The sequence below is a fragment of the Numida meleagris genome, chromosome 10 (genome assembly GCF_002078875.1).
Source record: "Numida meleagris isolate 19003 breed g44 Domestic line chromosome 10, NumMel1.0, whole genome shotgun sequence".
Taxonomy (NCBI): domain Eukaryota; kingdom Metazoa; phylum Chordata; class Aves; order Galliformes; family Numididae; genus Numida; species Numida meleagris.
Genome location: NC_034418.1, coordinates 192054 through 212172, shown reverse-complemented (window position 1 = coordinate 212172; position 20119 = coordinate 192054). Strand labels below are relative to the sequence as shown.

The 20119-nt window shown below is 39.4% G+C and overlaps 1 protein-coding gene and 1 long non-coding RNA gene across 11 annotated transcripts in view; one reads left to right on the top strand and one right to left on the bottom strand.

The window, feature by feature from the left end:
* Positions 997-20119, bottom strand: part of SMPD3 (sphingomyelin phosphodiesterase 3) — a 112416-nt gene continuing 93293 nt past the window's right edge. For all 10 annotated transcript variants that reach the window (XM_021408980.1, XM_021408977.1, XM_021408983.1 and 7 more), the window contains exons 4-8: positions 18497-18652; positions 13916-14005; positions 12568-12631; positions 7149-7311; positions 997-5601 (exon numbers count right to left, since the gene is read on the bottom strand). In XM_021408980.1, coding sequence (XP_021264655.1) covers positions 5500-5601; positions 7149-7311; positions 12568-12631; positions 13916-14005; positions 18497-18652 — 575 coding nt within the window. In that variant the 3' untranslated portion in view covers positions 997-5499. The remainder of the gene's footprint in view (positions 5602-7148; positions 7312-12567; positions 12632-13915; positions 14006-18496; positions 18653-20119) is intronic.
* The window catches only part of LOC110404573, a 74169-nt gene continuing 63719 nt past the window's right edge, over positions 9670-20119 (top strand). Inside the window, exon 1 of the long non-coding RNA XR_002442323.1 lies at positions 9670-12311. This is a non-coding gene — a long non-coding RNA (uncharacterized LOC110404573). The remainder of the gene's footprint in view (positions 12312-20119) is intronic.

Below are 20119 nucleotides of genomic sequence, written 5' to 3'. Positions count from 1 at the left end.
GGCAACCCTGCACTCAGCAGAGGGGTTGAAACCGGGTGATCTTTGAGGTCCTTTTCAACCCAGGCCATTCTATGATTCCTTCCTTAGCCGATGGCAGGAGATGTGTGCATTGTGTTCTTCCTTAACCGCTTGCATTTCACCGATTTCCTCCTTTCTGCTTTTGGAGAAAATAAATTCTTCAAGGTGGGTTTCCCTACCACCTTTATAAAAGACTGGGGACCATTCAAAAAGGCTGAATCACCAGAATGGATTATTTTCCCTTGATGTTCTTCTGTGAAATCACTGGATTTCTTAAGGACGCGTATGTGTGTTGTGTTCTTGTTTTTCTGTTTTTAAGTTAATTTTGACTGTACACTATACAGATCAAACCTGCTTTCAGTTCAGGGACCGGGAAACTGTTGAGGTATCAAAATGCAGAGCTGGATAATACGCTGTTCTTGTGAAGTATTCTTCTGTTAAATGCTAGTAGAGTGCGGCGCAGGATGGATGTCCCAAACTGAAAGTGTGGACTTGGGACGAGGCGCAGAGTTCAGCAGCCTGCAGCGGGTGGAACGCACGCTTGTGCGAACGCTGCACGCCTTGAAACTGAGCGAGGTTTCTGTGCAGGGGGGAATGTGAGCAGCAGAAGCCAGGCTGTTGAGTTAAAAGCACTTGGGTCTTTCACCCTTTCTTTTCTGCAGATTCACTAAAACAGGCACAGCACAATGGGAGTGCACTTTATCCTCCCATGAGGCAGCAGGCAAATGTTCAATTAAGACTAACTTAAGAGTGAAACTTCTGTTAGTGATATCAGACTCCGCACCACAAAACCAGAAAAGGGACTGCAAAGAAACATTCGAGCCTTGAAATTTTATTATCTTGTTTGCATCAACCAGTAATTCCTTTCAGCACCAATAAAAGACAAAAAAAAACCAACAAAAAACTCTCCTTGTTGTTCAAAATACCTTGTTCTTACCAGGTCAAAGGTTGTGGTTTTCTTACAGGCAAAGAAACCAATGAAAATATTTAATTTTTTATTTTTTTAATACATTTATAACAAAATGTCAGAAGGTGTGTGCTTACCATATAAAAACATTAGGTCCCAGAAGGGTACAATACCGAAAAAATTATTGAAATAAAAAAAGGTTATTCTTGTTACAGGATTTCTAAACCTCAGCAATAATACAAGATTTTAAAATCACCAAGATTGTATTTAAAACAAGATGGCATGGAAAAATGAGACCTTCAGTAACAATTTGAACCTCATTATAATGAATGGTAAAATTGGGAGTTTCTGAAAGTGCTTGAAATTGTAGGTATTTCTGTTCTCGTCCTGTGGTGCCAGGAGGAGGTGAAAATGTTTCATTTCTGAGCTGATGATATGTGCTGACACCGACGTGTTGCTGTGATCCGAGGGTAGCTCAGAGACCAAACTGGAGACAGTCAGATCTGCTTAATCTGGACTACCAAACAAAGGCTATTTAAAAAAGAATAACGAGTGGCATTCTAAGTTCCTTAAACCTTACTGTCTCATCCAACAAGTAGGACCGAGGTTCTGGCCAGACTAGCTGAGAGTGCTTCTGGGACAAAACCTTGTAATAATTCTTGCACAAGACGAGTGGACCCATTACACAAGACAGCTTGCTCTCGGGTTTCCCTAAGCCGGCCTCAGGTACCTCAGAGGGTGGCAGGCTCCTCTTGGAGCCACTGTGTGGTACAGTTTGTTAAGCTGCTTTAGACTGCTTCAATTAAGCATCCAGTTGGTGATGATGATAAAACTAGCTGGCCACTACTTGAATTATTTAGTCAGCGCTTTCTGACAGAGCATGAAGCATTACTACCCTAGTCCTCAGTGGCTGAGCTGTGGTGGAAAGATGTGGCTCATGTATCCCTTTCAGGCCCTCAGACAAACAGTGCACAAAGGGACTGGCGCTGCATGTGCCTGAAAAGCTACGTACTGTTTTCTGTAGGTTGTGTTTTTGAAGTGATCTAAAGGTACTGACTTTGTAAGGACCTGACATCCTTGAATCTTCTGGAAGTTCATAGTTTTCATCTGTCCTCATTTATGTCTTTTGTTCACTTGTTCTGGAACCGCTATTGTAAAATGCAAATTGAACATGAGAAACAGAAGATGTTATCTAGCTTTTATAAAAACAGATGACACATCATCTTCAGTGTCTGTGTTGAGTGGCAGTTATTAAACCAAGAATAGCATTATCACCCACTTCTTGATGGTATCTGAAACTCCTGCACAAAGTGGGGTAAGCAACAGTAGATTAAGCTTAACTCAAATTTCTTATTAATAACATCCTGCTAATAAATTGTGTCATGCCATCCTTAGCAAGGCAGGATTGACATCGAAAAATGCTATCCAGCGTTTAATTTCCTGGGCATATTCTGCCCTTTTTTATTTTATTTTGTTATGTAAATATGCTGTTGGATAATATCTGTCTAAGGCTTGTCATGATTGATATCCTGCCAGTACTGTCATTGTCTGATTCTTTGTGAGATAGGGTATGGAAGAGTAGTAGTAGTGCAGAGAAACTGGTTTTTCTCCAGGATGTTGCTCTTCTGGAAAAGAAAGTCTGTTCTTTACAGTTTACCGGTACATATGCTCTCTAACTTCTGCAAGCATATCAAGGCATCAGAAGGCACAGGATCAATGCAAAAAAAAGCAAGGAGCATCTGTACAGTGGTGCCACACAGCTGTACCTCCCAGCATCAGTCTCTTGCAAAGGTAGATCCTTAAGACAGTAAATTAGTTAAGAACTACTTAGACCGGTTAAACGTATGTGCACTGTTTAAAGAGAACGTTTTACATCTATCCATTTATTGATCACTCAAAAGCTAAGAACATCAAAATCTAAAACAGTTTACTTCAAATTTGAAAAAATATTTCTCAACATATTTCAAAAAGTTGACAAAAGTGCCTCATTTTTAGTCAGCACAAAGCCGTTGAACTAATTTTGAAGTAATTTAGACAAAGTTAGTTTTACTGTAAAGAACGAAACATTGTTTGGCAGTAGTTTTATGACTATGTCTCACACAGTGTCAAATTCAGCTCCTGCAACTGATACTTAGTGAAATTGATATCAAATTGTAATTTACATCATTAGGAAAGCTATTAAAAATACTGTACCTTATATTTAACCTTACTACTGAGAAATAGCTGCTGGACAGCACACAAATTGCTACTGATACTGTTTGTTTTTTTTTTTCTTTTTTAAAAAGGTTAATAAAATACAAGCAAGGTAGAAAATAGGATTAAAAGCATTGTTTCAGGTACAAGTCTTTCTGAATTGGATGGAAAGATAAGAAACCAGAAAAACACATTGCACTTACGTGCACCCTCTGTATAAAGAGAAACATACAAAGTGGGAAACCGATGGTGCACTGGGACAGTACACTAAAGTCTCTGATGCTGTAAACTTGAATTCCTAATTTTATCAAAAGGGGGAGTGGAGTCTGGATCCATTTTTGAGTCCCCATGGGTTACGCTTTGCAGAGTACCGCATGGTTTGGCACAGTACACTTGCAAGAGGCAGTCTCTGCTGAAGGGATGCCAGGACTGGGAATGAGGCATAGAACACGTCAGTATTAGGGGCCCTGGGAGAGTGAGAGCAGGGGCCTACCACCTGCTGGGAATTAGCCAATACTGTTAGAGCAGAACTTTCATGACTAGGAAGAGTTCGCAACTTGCAAAATCAGGCTGATCTAAATATAAGTTCACTTGTTTACTGTAGTTAATTAAAGCCAGTACAAGAGGCTCTGCAGACTAGGATTTCTAATTTAAATCTAATTTCTTTTGATCTAGCTCAAGCTGATTCCTAGCAGGTATAAACTGAACCATGACAAGGTCATCAGGAGTTTGTGGCCAGCATAACTGGAAGAAGAGTTTATTTAATGGAGTTAGTATTAGACTAATTCTTTTCAGCACGGGGAATTCGCAATACAGAGGTAATACCTCTAATACTGGAGAGGAATTAGGCAGAAGAAACTAAGTATTGGTTAAAACACAAGGGGTTTCATTGTTCTTCCAGCAACACAAATGCTTTTGAATTGAAATCCCTGGAAATGCCAAGAAGCCTAGTTAATGGACTGGACTTTCAGCTTTTTTTTTTCCTTTTTTTTTTTTTTAAATTAAGTTACAGAAGCTGAGTAGGTCAGGTCATTGGGATAAGATGGCAAAGGGGAGTGGCCCCACCTTTAAAAAGCTGCAGTGGAAAGAACATATGAATTTGATGGCAAAACCCCGATTAAAAACCTGTGAGTGCGTAACAAATGAGTTGTGTCTTGCAGACATGCACCTAGGCTCAGCTCAAAGGAAGTCATTGCTGAATGCTGAGTCACAGTTCTGTTCTCTAGCTACTCTGTAGCTACCCATGCTGTGCTTTCCCTTTAAGTGTACTGATTCCTTTGGAAAATGAAGTTAGTCCTGCCTTATCGGTTACACACTATTCTGTACTTTCCCCCAAAATGTCACTTATGTTTATGTTAACTCTATATCTAACATGCATTTTACAAGCTATTTCCCATTTACTCTTCCTAGCTAAGGCAGAATGTTGGCTCTGGTGTTACCAATGGTACTATAGGAATTTATTCACTGTACTGTAATACATAGATCATCCCATACCATAATTCAGAACTGCCCCACGTGTGGAAAAGAAAGAAAAAACATTACAGGGGAACTGTATTTCTTCTTAAGGGAATGACTTGTGGTTAGAAAACTAAAGGCCAAATTCTGGAGTAGTTATTCAGACAAAACACTTAACAACTCCAGTGGCAACACTGCTGGAAGGAGGGTGGTACAATGTCTTAATTCTAATTTTTTTAATAAATATCCTTAAAAGGGAGAGGAGAATATTGGTTTGCAAAATTAAACAGTTTTTCCTTTGTTTACTTTAATATCTTTCTGTAATGATGGAAGGGTTTGCCAGTCCCAGAATGCCTTGCTTTGGCTGGTATCTGATTTTTGAATTAACTTCCATTCTGATATTCCCCATGGTATCTTACTATTTTATCTCAGAGTGGCATGCAGTGCGGGCGCATGCTACTGATGCAAGCACGCTACTACAACTTCAACAGGCTAAAGAAAAGAAGAAAGCTTTAGCTTCTTAGTTATACAAAGAAATTAAGCAAAAAACCATTGAGCAGCACTAACTCACAGACTAATTACAAACTAAATTGTGCTATATATTAGTATAAAAACATGTTTTAGTAAGAATGGCACTGGTTCAGAAGGAGTGAGGACTTCCATCTTAGTTCCATTCGGTCCACAGTGAAAACATTGTAGTACAGGCCTGCCCTGTTGCCTGAGCAACTTGTGACAGTGGCTTTTGGCCACAACCTTCAATTTCTTCCCTTTTTTTATACTCCATTGTTGGTACGTTCTGGGCAGTGGCCTGGGTCAGGTCTGGTAATTTTTCCTAACGTGGCACCAGAATAGTTCATTCCTATGTTGTGATATTTTCTTAATATCGTTAACATTTCCCTCTTCTAATCTCTCCGAGCTGGTCAGTTTTAAGGGTCATCTTCTCCTGTAGACACCATGAGACGCATTGCTACTGGTAGGTGGTCTGTCAGGCCTGCTAGTTGGGTAATAAAGCTGAACTCTTCCACTTCCTGCAGACAGAAGTAAAAGTAAGAAAGAAGGAATTTGAAAATTTATCTGCTATATCACACACTAAGATTCACCTTTTATTCACTTTTATTTAGTTTACTTTTAGCTGTCTTACAGTATTAGTAGATGTATGGGACTAGTCTGGCATGGCTGGAACTGCTGGTAAATAAATGCTCTGCCACTCAGGGCATGTCAATGTGATGCAGTTAACGAGGCACACCACTTAATACATAGCTGTACTCTTTTTTTTTTTCTGCTTATAGTAAACCAGTGTTGTTCCAGATAGGCTTATCTGTAATGCTGTGGTAGGTAATCCTTGTCTGTAAGGAAATCTCCTCCTGGAAGGACGGGCTGTACTGCTTTGGGCATGACATACAGCTGAAAGTCTGACTTCTTTAGGCTGAGATGCTAAGCCTTATGGGAACATAAGGTGGTCAGGACCTTGGTCCTTGTGTATTAGTTCCAGCCTTTGTCCTTGCAAAATGTTGTATGATCAAATTAAATTTCTGTATGAAATACTGCTTGCTTCCCAGCTTTTGAAAGCTGAATATAGCAATCTTAATGTTCTCTTCACCCAATTCAGTTGTCCCCTCCTGCAGGCTAGCTACTAACTTTGCCAGTACTCTGGGAATGGCTTGCAGAAAAGAGAGAGACTGTAGTTCTACAGGAGCTTTTTGGCTAGTGTAAACTAGCATGCCTTAAGGGTACACAGTCTAGCCTCTTTGTGGCCACATATTTCTTTATGCTGTCAGCATGAGTCTTATCAGAGACATAATCTGGGTCAAATCTATTTAAATGTTGGCTTGACTTGCTGATTGTGTGAACGGAAGATGGGTTTATCATACAGATGCACCATGGACATTTTTCCATCTGAAATGGAAAGCCATGAAAGAAGTTAGCTGCTCAGCAGCCGTGTCTATGGAGTGCACAGATGGATTGAGTTGTCATCTGCTGAGCTATGCTGAACTGCTTGATTACCTGCTCTTCTAGAAATTGCAATGAGTTATACTGAATAAGTGTGAACTAGTTTCTCATTTTCATCATGGAGTTCTGTTTAAGGTGAGGTCCTCAGTGAGGGAGCAGGCAGTGTACTGCAGGTTCTCATTCTAGTTACTCCATGGCAGCTCTTGCATTTGTATTGCAGACTTGTAGATGTTCATAGGCATAATAGAAGCGCATCCAGACTCTTTAAAAGTTTAAAGAATATTCAGACTGGTGATATTGAAAGCATCAGTGAGAACACTTTGTCTGGCAAAAGTTTAAGGAATGGAAACAAGGTTTTCTGTTTGTTTTGGAGGGCAGTGTATGGACAAGTGTTCCTTCAACCCCATCTAAAATGTATCTAGTAGGCTTACAAATTCAGTACTTGCCTGTAAATGTAGAAGATACCAAAGCACTGCGCTGGTTTTTTGTTTTTTTGTTTTTTTTTTTTTGTGTTTTTTTTTTTTTTTGAAACATGACTTGTGACTCAGGCTGAAGGGGCTGCAGAGCCATCCAGACAAGTCTGTTGTGTGAACTATGGCTCTTTTTTGTTAATTGTGAAACTCACCACTTTCCATTCCAGGTAGAGACCTTCTTCTGTATAAAGCATATAGTCAATCCTCCTCCCGTTTCCTTTCAGTGATGCCTTCCTCCCCTTTTGACTGGAACTGTGGTTCTTGCTGGTGGGATAGACTAAGTATCCTTTCCTTCCTTCTTCGCTTTCCAGCACCCTATTTCATTGGAAAAAATAAAATTACATTAAATGTTGGCTCATCCCATGCCTTTGTGCATTACACTGGATTCTCTCCAACTCCCCAGTAAGGGCAATGCTTGTCCAAAAGAACTGTTAAATGTGCAGTGTGAAGCACAATTTCTCTCAGATGGATTTTTCAGTATGAGGTTTCACCACTGCTAACAGTGCTCTTAGAGCCTTATTTGGCATCACTGATGCGGTGCAGCGGTCCTGCAGACCTACCCTTATAGCCAGGAGAACAAAAATCTGGAAGAGAACCTTGCTCGCCTGCTCTCTGTAGTATACTGCAACCCATAGCCCCTCAGTTGATTTCCAGCGTTGCTGAATCCATCAGAAAGGAAGCGGTTTAGAGATAACCTCAGAGCACACCTAAGGACTTTTGATACAGGCCTCTCAATTCTGTGTACCTCTGTTTGAAAGGAGGACAACCACGTTTACGTAAAAGGTATGGATGAGTGGCATGGTTTTCAGGAGCTGGCATTTGGGCGTGTGGTAGTTGGTTCTGAGCAATCCTCTGCATCAGGTTACTGTGTCTTGAAGCCTGAGCTTACTGTACTACTAAGCCTAATGTATTCGATTCCTGAACATGACACTGTATTCAGACTCTGCTAGCACTGCCCCCATCTTGCACAGAGATTACACAGCCCCAGACCATACATGTAAACAGTCAAAATGAAGAATTACTTTTCTAGGTACCAGTCTTGTATTTGGGCAAATAAGCTGCACCTTTGCCATTTAAAAGTTTAGGTACTTAAACCTTAATAGTGTGTTTTATGCAGAAGGTTATTAAGGCCCTAAGCAACTTGATTTGACTTTGAAGTCAGCCCTGCTTTGAAGGTGACTTTGGACTAGATAGCCCACAAAGGTCCCCATGACTCTTCTACAATAATTCTGTGTTGCTAAGCTGCTCTGTATTGCTTTACAATCTTGTATTCTATTTAAAAGATCTACCCAGGTACCTCTACAGACAAGAGATGATTGTGCATGTGAATGCAGGAGCTGCAGTTATATTCAGTCAATATAACAAGTACAATGACAGCTGTTTTGCATGGTAACTGTGCATGCAGAGAGGGACAGACTAGGTGGCATTTTTTCTGTCAGGCTCAAAATACAGGAGCACATGTTTTTCAGTAACCTCCCTGAAAATCATTTTCCTTTACTTACTTGCCAAAACCTGAGCTCGAATGTTCTGTGGTTTCCCTTATAAGAGCTGATTACACCATTAAGCTTCATCAAACTGCTGCAAGAGAAATACAAGCCTGACCTTGGGTCCTGGCAGGTACAAAGCCTTTAATTTGGCCTTGGAAAAAATATAAAGTGCTCTCGATCACCCAGTTTCGAATGCTTGACTTTGGATGATTTTTATGGGTTTGGGAGATTTTTTTATGTGAGTGTACAGAATGAAGGAAAAATGAGAGACAAAGACTAGACCTTCCCAACATGGTTTAATGTTTGAGATTGAAATGGTTTCTTTGTCAAATTTTGTCTTTCAAGTCTCTGGATGGTGTTAGAGGATACATAGCACTTGCTCCAGCTGATTAGGTCTCATTAATGCTATAATCAGTAAGATTGGGTCAGTTGAGATATGCAAGAAGTACTTTATGTGCTTTCAGAAGATAACAGAGGCAAAATTATGGTCATATAGTTGGCTACTTAATCAGAAATTTTCTAACTCCCTTTGGACTTAGTGAAGCACTGAAGGTTCTTTGAGTTTACTGTAACCAGCTGGCGTAAAAGTAAGCTTCCTTTTATGTATTCTGCAAGTTTAGACTGTCATCTAATAACTCATGTGAAATTGGCTTGCTTTCTGCAACCCATTTACAAGCTGATTTTAGAGAGCTACTGCAAATGATTCACTACCTGAAAGCAAGCTCTTTGATGGAACTGACCTCTTCCAAAAATTGTATTTATATTTGGCAAAGCCAATTAAGAAACAAAGTAGAAGAAACTGTTGATTAGTGCTGCAGTATTATTCACAAAAACTTGCATGCATTAATTTAAAAGATGAATTTGTTTTAGCCTCAGTTCTGTCTTTGTGAATGTGAACACAGGATGTTCCCTTAACCGACACAACCGGGCAAGGAAGAGAAATATTATTTTCAGATACCTGGAGAGAACAAATTGTAAGAGGGGGTGCATCTACTTCTGACTAAGACTTCTGTCGCTTTATCCGTAATGGTTTGCTGTCTACAAGTAGGGACGAGAACCAAGCATCAGGCTATGCCATGCTAACAGTTAAATGCTCAGAATTTAGGTGAACATAACTAATTATGACTGTCACACGACTAAATCTGATTTATTTTCAGAATAGTTGCCTTAATTTTTAGGTAAGATAACAAGTAATTGGATTTTTTTTCTTTAAACATCTCCCATCCCTTAAGTATGAAAGTTTTGTCAGGCATTCCTCTGCTGCTAGTCTGTAGTACTGGCTGCAGCTTCATTGAGCAGAGGAGCATGAGGAGCAGTATACATAAGGGAGCCACAAGCTTACTCCTTAAGGGACCGCCTCCCATTCAGGTGAGAAGCCATGGAAACTAAGGAGGACTTTTTACTGGTGTACCTGCCTGTAGCCCAGAACTGTGAGCCACTGGTGGCAGTGGAGTCAAGAAATTTCCTTTTAAATCACTCTTTAGCTGGGTTGTGATGTGCTCTTCTGTGCCAGACTCTGTTTAGGGTTTAGAGGTTAAAATGGGCTTGTTCCAGTCCTAGCTTTAAGGTGAACGTTGTGATACAGTATCAGCTGTGTTCATTTCATGAAGCCTTGAAGCAGAAGCTTGTGCAGCTTCTAGCACTGCAGTAGGGCTTCAGATCATTATGTCCAGCTTATTAATTGTTCTATAATTATAAATGACTTGCTCATTATTTGTACCAAGTAGGTTCTCCAATTCCAGTGTTCTACGTATGCTGTACTTAACATTAAAGAGAGACTTCAGAACTACTTGTTCTACTGCTTTCATGGTCTAATTAGTTTGCTAATGCAAACTACTTAATTTTATAAATAAACTACAGCAGACTGCTGATGTAGAAATAATTCTCTGGGTAGCTTACATTGCCAATTTAAATGTCTGTTTTAAATATCTGTAAAGCTTGATCAAAGTTTATTACTGAAAAAAAATGTAAGGATGGTTCAATTTCAGGCTGTACTCCATTTTGCTGAGTATCCGAATGCTACTTGTTAGCTGGAAAGGGCTCCACAGCTTCGGTGCTGTCAATAACACTCCATAGTCCCTAGGTACTTCATTTAAATATGTTAAGAAAGACGCTTTTAAAAAATGCTTCCAGCATTTTTGAGGCTGGATTTCATTAATGACTTTGAATTTAACTGCATTTATTGGTAATTTCTACAATTACAATTACCAGTCCCTTGCAGAGATGGGAGGACAGGCTCTCTTGGCCTCTTGCAGAAGCGACTGTTTCTCTAATATAAAAGCACATCTACATAATTCACACATTCAGATCCTCATTACCCTGCAGATGTGCCTAAGCAGCTACTGCTTTTTTCCTGGGTTTAAAAGAATTATCATGTATTGAAGAAAACTGAAAGCTGCTTTTAGTAGGCAAAAAGTCTTAGGTATGTTCTGTTACCAGAATTCAAGAATATTTTCCAGTTATCTCGTACTGAAGTGTTGTATATATGCTTAGGTAGCACAAGTAACATTCTCAATCTCTTTGGATCATTTAAAGGCTGTCTGTCTGTCATTCATGTATATGTCAGTGGAATTTAATAACAAGTAACTCTTAAGGGAATAAAGCAAAATATCCCCAAATTAATTTGGTGACAGATTGGCTCAAAAGGCTGCTTGAAAACACAGATCTTATTTTTTATTTTTTTAAAGAGCTCCAAGCCTGCTCTTGGAACCATAAAATAGAATGTTACACCCACATACAGATTTGCATTTGCAAACTTGATTGTAGAGGCCAAATTACCTTACTTTTACTTCCCCAAAATCCTTTTCACATGTACTAAATTCATGTTTTTTAACACGTGAATAGAAATGTCTAGAAATCTTGCAGGCTTTTGAATGTGTAAAGTAGGAGTTACTATAAAAAAAAAAAAAAACACCCTTATCTTTTGAATATAAATGAAACCTAGACCTTAGAAAGGGAATAACAATATGCAATAGACATACGTTCAAAACTGATACATGGAAAACTTCAGGAGTAGCCTTCAACTGAGTGTCCATCTGTACTGTACACTGCGCTTTGTGAATAAAAATGCCAATGTAAAATGTGTCTATGTACTGTACCAGTTCCATTGCATGCACTAATTGAAGAGTCTGTGCACACTCATTAATTCAAATATCTTAACTTCTTCGGTGTATTTTCATAATGAACAACCAGGACATCTTTTATAGTTAGTCATGATAATAATATACTTTGTCCATGAAACTGCCTATGAAGGCAGAGAAGGTGCACAAAGGCTTAGCACATTATTAACTGCTGCTCTAAAGCATACAAAGCTTCTTAATTTCTCTCCATTGGTGTATTACTTAACGTAGGTAAGTCATATTCACAATATTAACGTATAGGTAATCAAGAAGCTTAGCGTAGGGCTCTTGCAAATTAAGAGGTTTTTGTATTTGTTGGAACTCCACTAGCTGTAAAACAAGTACCTCAGTATCAAACTCTTTAAAAGCAATGCTGTACTAGCATTTCTGAAAGACCGTCAGCCATGTTCCTAGTTACGTCTGATGTTTTGTTTTTAATTAATTCCTCTCTATATTTGTGAGCTTGCTTCTTCATATTTATCAAGATTTGCAAGCTTTCCAGTATGGGTAATTAGTTGCTGGGTTGTGTCAAACCTTATGGTTTGTTGTTGTTCTTGTTTTTATTTGAGGAAAACTACATTTCACTTTTGTTTCTGTCCTTTACAGTGCCATCGCCATGGAACTGACTGCCTGCAGAGATCTTCAGACAAGCTGTCTGCGTGCCCTTTTCAGTAGTGCTCAGAGTTCCTCTTCCTAGGGGCCTGTCCAGGTAGGACCAACTCTAGAAACAAAACACACTGACAGCGGTCGCTCTCATCTTTTCACCCGCTGAAGCCAATTCCATTTGGTTTTGAGAAGCAGTCGCTTTTCCTTCCCTTTCCTCCCTCTACCAGACTTCCAGAGTAAAAAACAGTATCTTTTACAGTCCATTAAACACTGCAATTTATGAAATGTTAAACAGCAAACAATGAACTGGCTTTTTAAGGAATTGTTAAGAATAAGTGGGAGAATTAGGAGTTGCGTACTTCTGTAGGTTGTCTGGAGTGAACACTTCTTCATCATATAATCCTTCAGGATCCAGCAAGGTACCTGTGAACAGAAAGGGAAAAGTGACTGTCCCAGCATGGGCCCTGGTACTTGCCTCTCAGAAAGCTTCTGAGGTACAGGAGTGGGAGTGAGGACAGCGCACGTGGCAGGGGTGGGGGACAACACTGTTCAGATTTGAAAACACTATATTCCCTTCTATGTTACACAGGTAATACACATAGCAGATATTACAGAGGTTGCATCTCACACCTGACTAAATGATGCTTTCAGTCCAAGAGATTATTTTCAGAACAAATGTATATAGTTGTAACAGTGAGGATGACAATACTTAAGTACATTTTAGCATGCTGTCTCCCTCCATGTCATCTTTTCCACTTTGCCCACAGCACAGTGCTTAGCTAAGCCTCTTCTGTTTTCCTGGTAGGCATTCCAAGCAAAACTTGAACTTCAGTCTTATCTGTTGCTATCTCTTGTTCCTTACTAATTCTTGCCTGAACTTTTTCTTGTATCCTGTTTTCAAACTAGATACACAAGAAATTAGCAAAAGATAATTTCTAATGGCAAGGAACTGTCCTGTTTGTTACTTACAGTCTAGATGAGCAGCCTTTGCTTAGTCTTTACAAGCAGCTCCTCTCTCTAGACCTTTCAAAATATTGTCTGTGCCTTTTGAGTTTCTCAGGGGCAGAGAAACCTTTTTTCTTTTTCTGTTACAACAGAGTAAAGCCACACTATTAAGTAGTCCCAAACCCTTATATTTAGCATCTTCGTAGTTGTAATTGCTCCTCTAGAGAAAAGCTGTTTCTTCATCCAAAACTTTACTGGGCTCATCTGAGTTTCAGCATGTTGGATTATCTGAGTTCTATGAAATCTTATACAAGATGAACCCTGCAAGTTCCTCATGTTGCTGAATTTACTAGTACATCCTCACAGTGTTTCTATAACACCAGATTGAACATTCAGATAAAGAGGTGCATGTTTTCACTGTGTGCAGAAAGCTCAGAAACAATAATTTGGCTCTCTTTTTGCAAAGTAATCTAGATATTATTTAAAAAGTAGACTAAGCGTGGGAAGGCATGCAAGTAGCTTGATGTATCAGCTCTAGACTGTAGACTCACGTTTGAGATGTCTATTTCCTTCTTAATTAAAATTCAACAAAACATTGTTAAGATTTACAAAATACATGTTGCTGCCTTTGAGATAAACCCATTGCAAAAAGTTGGTCTCAGTCAAACAGTTACTGCCAGTTAGCTATACTGCCTGCTGCCCGTAGGTGTTCTGTGAGTGACAGACAAGAACTGATCTACTGATGGCTAGAGAATGTCTTACCGATTGCCCACGGTTTGTCCTCCCCTGGACCAATTCGACATGGGTCTTTGTAGTGTGTAAACAGAGAATGCTGTTGCTCCAGCTTGTCCTCTGCAGGGAAAGAAGCACAAGAGAAGGCACATCAGTTGTTTGTTGTAAGCCTGTGGACAACTGTATGTTCTACCACAGAATAAAAGGCAAGACTTCCTTCCTACTCAGTATGCATGCATTTTCTAGAGGACTGATTTGAATTAGTTAGTAACTTTACTGCACAGCAATATCCTGTCTTAACCAGTAATTCCAACGAACGCTTGCTGCTAATGACCATCTTCCTACGAAGTCTATCTATGAAAGATAGTTTTTATTAGTTTCTAAACGGAAGTGAAGGTTTCCTAACATTTCACCTTACCCCACCATTCATGTTTGCATTGTATATGCTTGTACAAAACTTCTTGTTGAGATCGGATGAGGCAGAGATTTGGACTGACTTCATAATAGCAAAGTAAGTGGCTGCTATGGATGTATGTATACACCTGAGTAAATTTGAAGATAGAAGCTAGTGCTGTATTTGCTTCAGAAGAATTGACTGAATGCTTTTCAAGCAGTAATAAATAAGACAAAGGACAGGCAATTGATAATTCACTTGAGATATCATCTAAAGCATTAAAGGCATTCTAAATATAATCATCAAGATCTCTCAGCTTTCAAATTAATTTCTTCTTAATTGCTATTGTGCTTCTTGCATTTAAAGCCAAACAGTGCATCGAGTTCCTAGGATCACTAAATTTAGCAGTAACCCTAGAAAAATGCACACATCACAATTTCAGATGCTCAACATAAAAATAAGCGAGTTGTAGTTCTGTGCACCCTGTTTAACATAGTGATCATTATACGTAGGAACAAGTACAATCAGAACTTGAGAATACCAGCTGCTACAATTCCATTTTTGTTAAATGGCAAAGGAACTGGCAATAGCTCCCAATAACTTTCCTTCTTGAAGTACTTTCAGCTTTTACAAGGTTAAAATTTCTAAGCAACACAAACTCTTCTCATGGGATTAATGGAACGTTCACCTGTATTTGGATCTGCTGCTGTTATCATTATCTATTGTCAAGACAGCAGAGTATGAAAGGCATGAGAACAGACTCCTTTAAAGTCTGTGCGTAGTAGAGACAAGGCAGCATACACACTGTAGGGATCAAATTAGTTCTCTGTTTGCAAAATAATGTTCTTGCTTAATATAGGAGCTGTTAACTTCTCCCTGTTAAGGAGGAAGCACAGCACAAACAGTGATGTGGAGTACAGCAGTATTGAGTGTCCATAGCTCCTTCCCATTCTGATGTTAAGAGTGATTTACACAGCTGATAATCTTTCAGCTAGTGCATCCACAGCAGCTGATGTGCCTCACTGCTCGATTCCAGCTTTTTTCCCCAACACCTAACCAGCTCTCTACATTGGAAGTATCTTCTTAGTTGCAAGGAGACTGGAAAATGAATTTGCCAGTCTGTCTTGGAGCCGTGGTAGAGAACTGAAGGACTGACCTCCCAAAGACTTGCCAGGTGTGCAATGTGGAGAATTGTTCTTTCAGTCTGAACAGCCAATTGGCTTGTTTGGTTTGTTTCATTTTTCTGGAAGAGTCCAGAATGTAATCTGTACAATCGCTCCTTTCCTTGGGCTTTCCCTTGTGATATCATATGGCTACAAAACTTCAAAAATAAGACAGGTAAAATTTTGCCATGATTAATTTGCCACCGTGGCACTGATAGTTTACAAGTCAGAGCTGATGAGACAAACTTGGACTCACCTGACTGGAATGGTTTTTATGTTAAGCTAAAAGGTTTAAAAACATAAAGATTTTACTCTAGTGAGACCAACCTGACAAGAAGACAGCATTGTAATAGTGTTTCCAGTAAGCAAGAATTCACTATTTGTGATATTATTCTCTAAAGCTAGGAGGGAGGACTTAGTTTCAGAATATTTGTCAAAAGAATAAGGTTATTCATGAACCTGGAGGTCTGTGAAAACTGTACTGCAAATATATCTAAGAATAGAAGCTTGATATTCGCTGCAACAACATTAATTATTTGCTGTATCAATCTGTGGAGTGGGAAGGAACACAAAAAACAACCCATACATGGAATTACAGAAAGCTGATTATAGAAGGCAAAAAAAACCCCCAACAGTTCAGTTGTGCAATCCTAACAAATGTCCCTAAAACAATGAGTAATGTAAAATGGACAAGAATACTTGCCAACTTTAAAACGCTGCATTGATCTTGCTTAGTGCATAAGGAAGCGAAGCCATGTACAAATAACAAATAGCCAGCTTAATCTCAGTTCCCAGGCCGAGTGAATTTTAAAGGAGAACGGAGTATAAATAAGTTACAGAGATAACAAAAGCACATTTTTATAAGCTACATTTTAATCATCTTTATCATTAGTTGCAACATTTACGACTATATTTGCAAAAGCAAATAGTTGTGTTTTCTTTTGCTTTAAAAAGACAGATCACAAAGGCATTAATTTTGCTTTGTACTTTTTTTTCAAGATAGTGGTTAGAGTACCAAAACTTCTCAGGTAGGGGATGCTAACCATACATGTTGCCTCACAGCTTCACTCATATCTTTCTCTTCATGCTGTATGACCCCTTAAGCAGACTACTACAGCCTGACTGGGCAGGATCCCCTTTGGCATGCAGAGGATAGTTTATTTCCTTGAAGGATGTATTTGCCTTCAGGCCATTCCATCCATCCAAGAATACTGCAGCTGGAACTGTCAAATGGAAGTAGCTGTGCCCATTTGTGTCCCCCAGCTTCTGTCTCCCTTCACTGCTCTAGTTGCCTTGTTAGCCTGCTCTTACAGCAGCGTGGCTAGCTGAAGACCCGTTACTGACTGCATTTCTTCCTTTCCTCCTTAAAAATTCACTACTCCTGCTATCCTTGTATTGTCCTAAAAAACTTTGTTTCACTGCAGCATTCTGTAGCTATTACTGCTTACTGTTCATCTCCACTGTGCATAACGGATTCTCTGATAAGTCATGCCAAGTCTGGCCATTCTGAGTTTATTTCAGATCACACAGTTGTGATTAAGTTACTTTTTGTACCAGTGAGCTAGAAATGAACAGTAAGGCTGTTTTGGGTTGGTGGTCTTTTCTACTCAATTAAATGTTTATCTGACTTTGCTAAAATCTTCCATTACAAGTGTCTGATACAAGCTATGAGATAAGAGAATGGTAGCTATTTTTGTGACCAGACGCTTGTTTTGTTTTGTTTTGAATTATTGGTGTAGTTGTTCCTCTCTGTGCCAATTACCAAGGCTTTTTATGAAGACTACAGAATTCACATGTGATGATGTTTACATATGCACCTGCTAATCCACAAACTCAGTAGTCTGAACAGGTTGCTCAGATGTGCTGTTGATACCCCATTGCTGGAAACACCTGAGGTCAGGCTGGATGGGGCTCTGAGCATGTGATTGAGCTGTAGATGTCCCTGCTCACTGCAGGGAGCCGGACCAGAGGGCCTTTAGGGGTCCCTTCCTACTCAAACAATTTTATGTTTCTAATTGCTGAATTCCCAGTTGAAAGCTGCAGCTTGAGCTTACCTGTACTCGGCACCTCTCCTTGGTAACACAGTGCACAGATGAAATGCCTATGACTGAACTCCCCCCTCACTGTACCTGGCTTATGTATGCCCTTATCTCAGAACTTCTGCTCTGGCCCACTCACGCAGTAGGCCTTGCAGCCATCAGCTTTGCAGGAGGTTGGCTGCTGGGCTCTGCTGATCCACATGCCAGCTCCAAACCAGTAGTTCATTGCCACTGCATAAAGTAAGCAAGGAACTCATGCTGGATGCATGAACTGTACTAAGCGGGAAGCAGAGATGATACAGGAACACAGCTCTGTGCTCTGTGTTGGCATTGTAACTGTTAGCAGAGTATACTTTATGCTTGAAAAGGCTGCCCTCTCTGTAAGTTCACCACCCATTAATTATGGTTCTGTGGTGTTCTTTTTGCTAGTGCCCCCAGCATCGAAATACAGAAGAAAAAATTTAAAATTATTGTTTTTCAACTCTGAATAAAAACAATGGAAGTTACATAGCATCAGTTAATTTTGTCCAAGATTGATTTAATGATGCTGAGTTCTCTCTGGGGCGTTAATCTCTTGCATCTGTGTATGTGCACTATCAAAGGACTATTAATTGCAAGAATTTATTTTTCTTTCGCAAAAATCCCATAGCACACACCTTTTATTAATAACTAAAATTATATGATGTGTTTTAGCACATCTACGTCACACAGGTAAAACTAAATAACTGGATTCTTCTCCCTTGCAATTGCTATTGCAACAAGTCACAAATTACTGCCCTTTGTGCCTTAAAAACTATCGTGTTAAATAACTAGGCAGAATTTGTGTGAGCTGCTGTTCTTGGCTCATGACAAGACTAGTACTTACCTTAAGAAGTTTCTGTAGCAATTAGGCCTTTCCATGCACAAGTGAGTCACTACTAAGTACGCTGCTATAACCCACAAAATGAACAGATCAAGAACTCTGCTATTGTATGTTGGTTTAGGCACACAGAGCAGAAGGCAAAGCTTATCTTACCAGAGGAGCAGTTATCGAAGTTGAGATCTCCACAGATTACATCAAAAGCCACCAGCTCCTCTGGATTGGCTGTGCTGGAGGAGGAGGTAGATTTTCTGAATTCAGACAGCCAATCTTGAAGCATATCCAGTTGCTCACATCGAACGGTAGTGTCTCCTGTAGCAAAGAAGAAAAATGTCAAGAAATAGGATCTTTCTTTTAGCGTGACATTCGGAACATTGCATGCCTGTGGTGCATCCAGCGAAATCTCTTGGGCCACTGCTCTGGCCCAGTGGACAGAGCAGAGCTGGGTCAGAATCCCACCTGCTTTACTTAGAGGGTACTGAGATTAAAGCAATCTAGGAAGACAAAAATAACGTACAGCTATTTCAATCTCATATTCTCTCCTTTTACCCATCAAACATAATCCCTTCAACAGGGCAGATGTAGACAACGAAATTAAAGGAGCACCTTCTCTTTAAAATAAGAAGAGATCCCCACCAAACTTAGTGCATGCATTACTAAGCCTAGACCAGGCCAGTTTAAGCCACTGAGGTCAGATTTACGAAAGATGTAAGTGGTAAGTTAGCTTTGCAGGGCCTTGACTACGATAGGAGGATTTTCACCTATATAATTAGCTATATTAAAAATTCTTACATGGAACAGGAACAGATGAAAATCCAGCTTTCTGGTTATAAAACACTGCACGTGTGGACTTGTATATACATAGGGAAGTGTCTTTAGTTACATGGTTTCAACCGGCTTTTTCTGTGCGATAGCTGATACAGTACAAGCAGATAGAAGTCATTAAAAGTCTTTGCCCATGCTTTAGTAAAAGCATCAAAATTCTGAAATTAGTACTAGAGAGTGAACAACTTCTGTAGTTGTTTAAACGTGGACTAATTTTTGTCATAAATAATATAGTCATATTATTTGCTATGCTGTTGCTAGACATCTTGGGGAAAAATGGTGTGAGATTAAAAAACGACATGGGTAATAGCACATTCATTACGTAAAGCTTAAGTTCATTAGGAACCACATGTTTTGATGATGTAAATATCTTCTGAAATCATACTAGGCACTTCTGAAGAAACAGGTGCAGAAAACTGACCAAATAATCATGTTCCTAGCCACAAGTGGAAGATGATATGATGCACTACGTTAATGATCGGGAATTCAGAGTAAATATCACCCTTTAGCCAAGACTGGCCAGCATGTTCTGCAGTAAACCACTTGATCTTTCTTTGCTTTCTAAATTTTAAACATGAAAAATTTCATTTTCACATGTTACTAGCACATACCGTCAACATTCAATTTACTCATACTGCAGTAATCCATCCAAGGAAGGGGTCTGTTTATGTTCAAGTAAGAATTATGAAGCTGAAAGTATTTTTCTATATTTTTAAAGGTATCTATACAATACAGGCTTAGGTAGGCAGTACTTCAGCAATGAACAGCCAGATTCTTTTCACTGGTTGCAGGGAAGTTATCTTATGACTACGACTGCTGAAGCTGTGCCCTGTATTTATAAGTGACATGGATGATTGGTTGCCAAATGCTCTTTGTTTGTGAAACTGACACAAACCAGCTCTTTTAATTATAGCAACTAACTACGCTTAATTTCAGGCACATTAGGTGACAAAG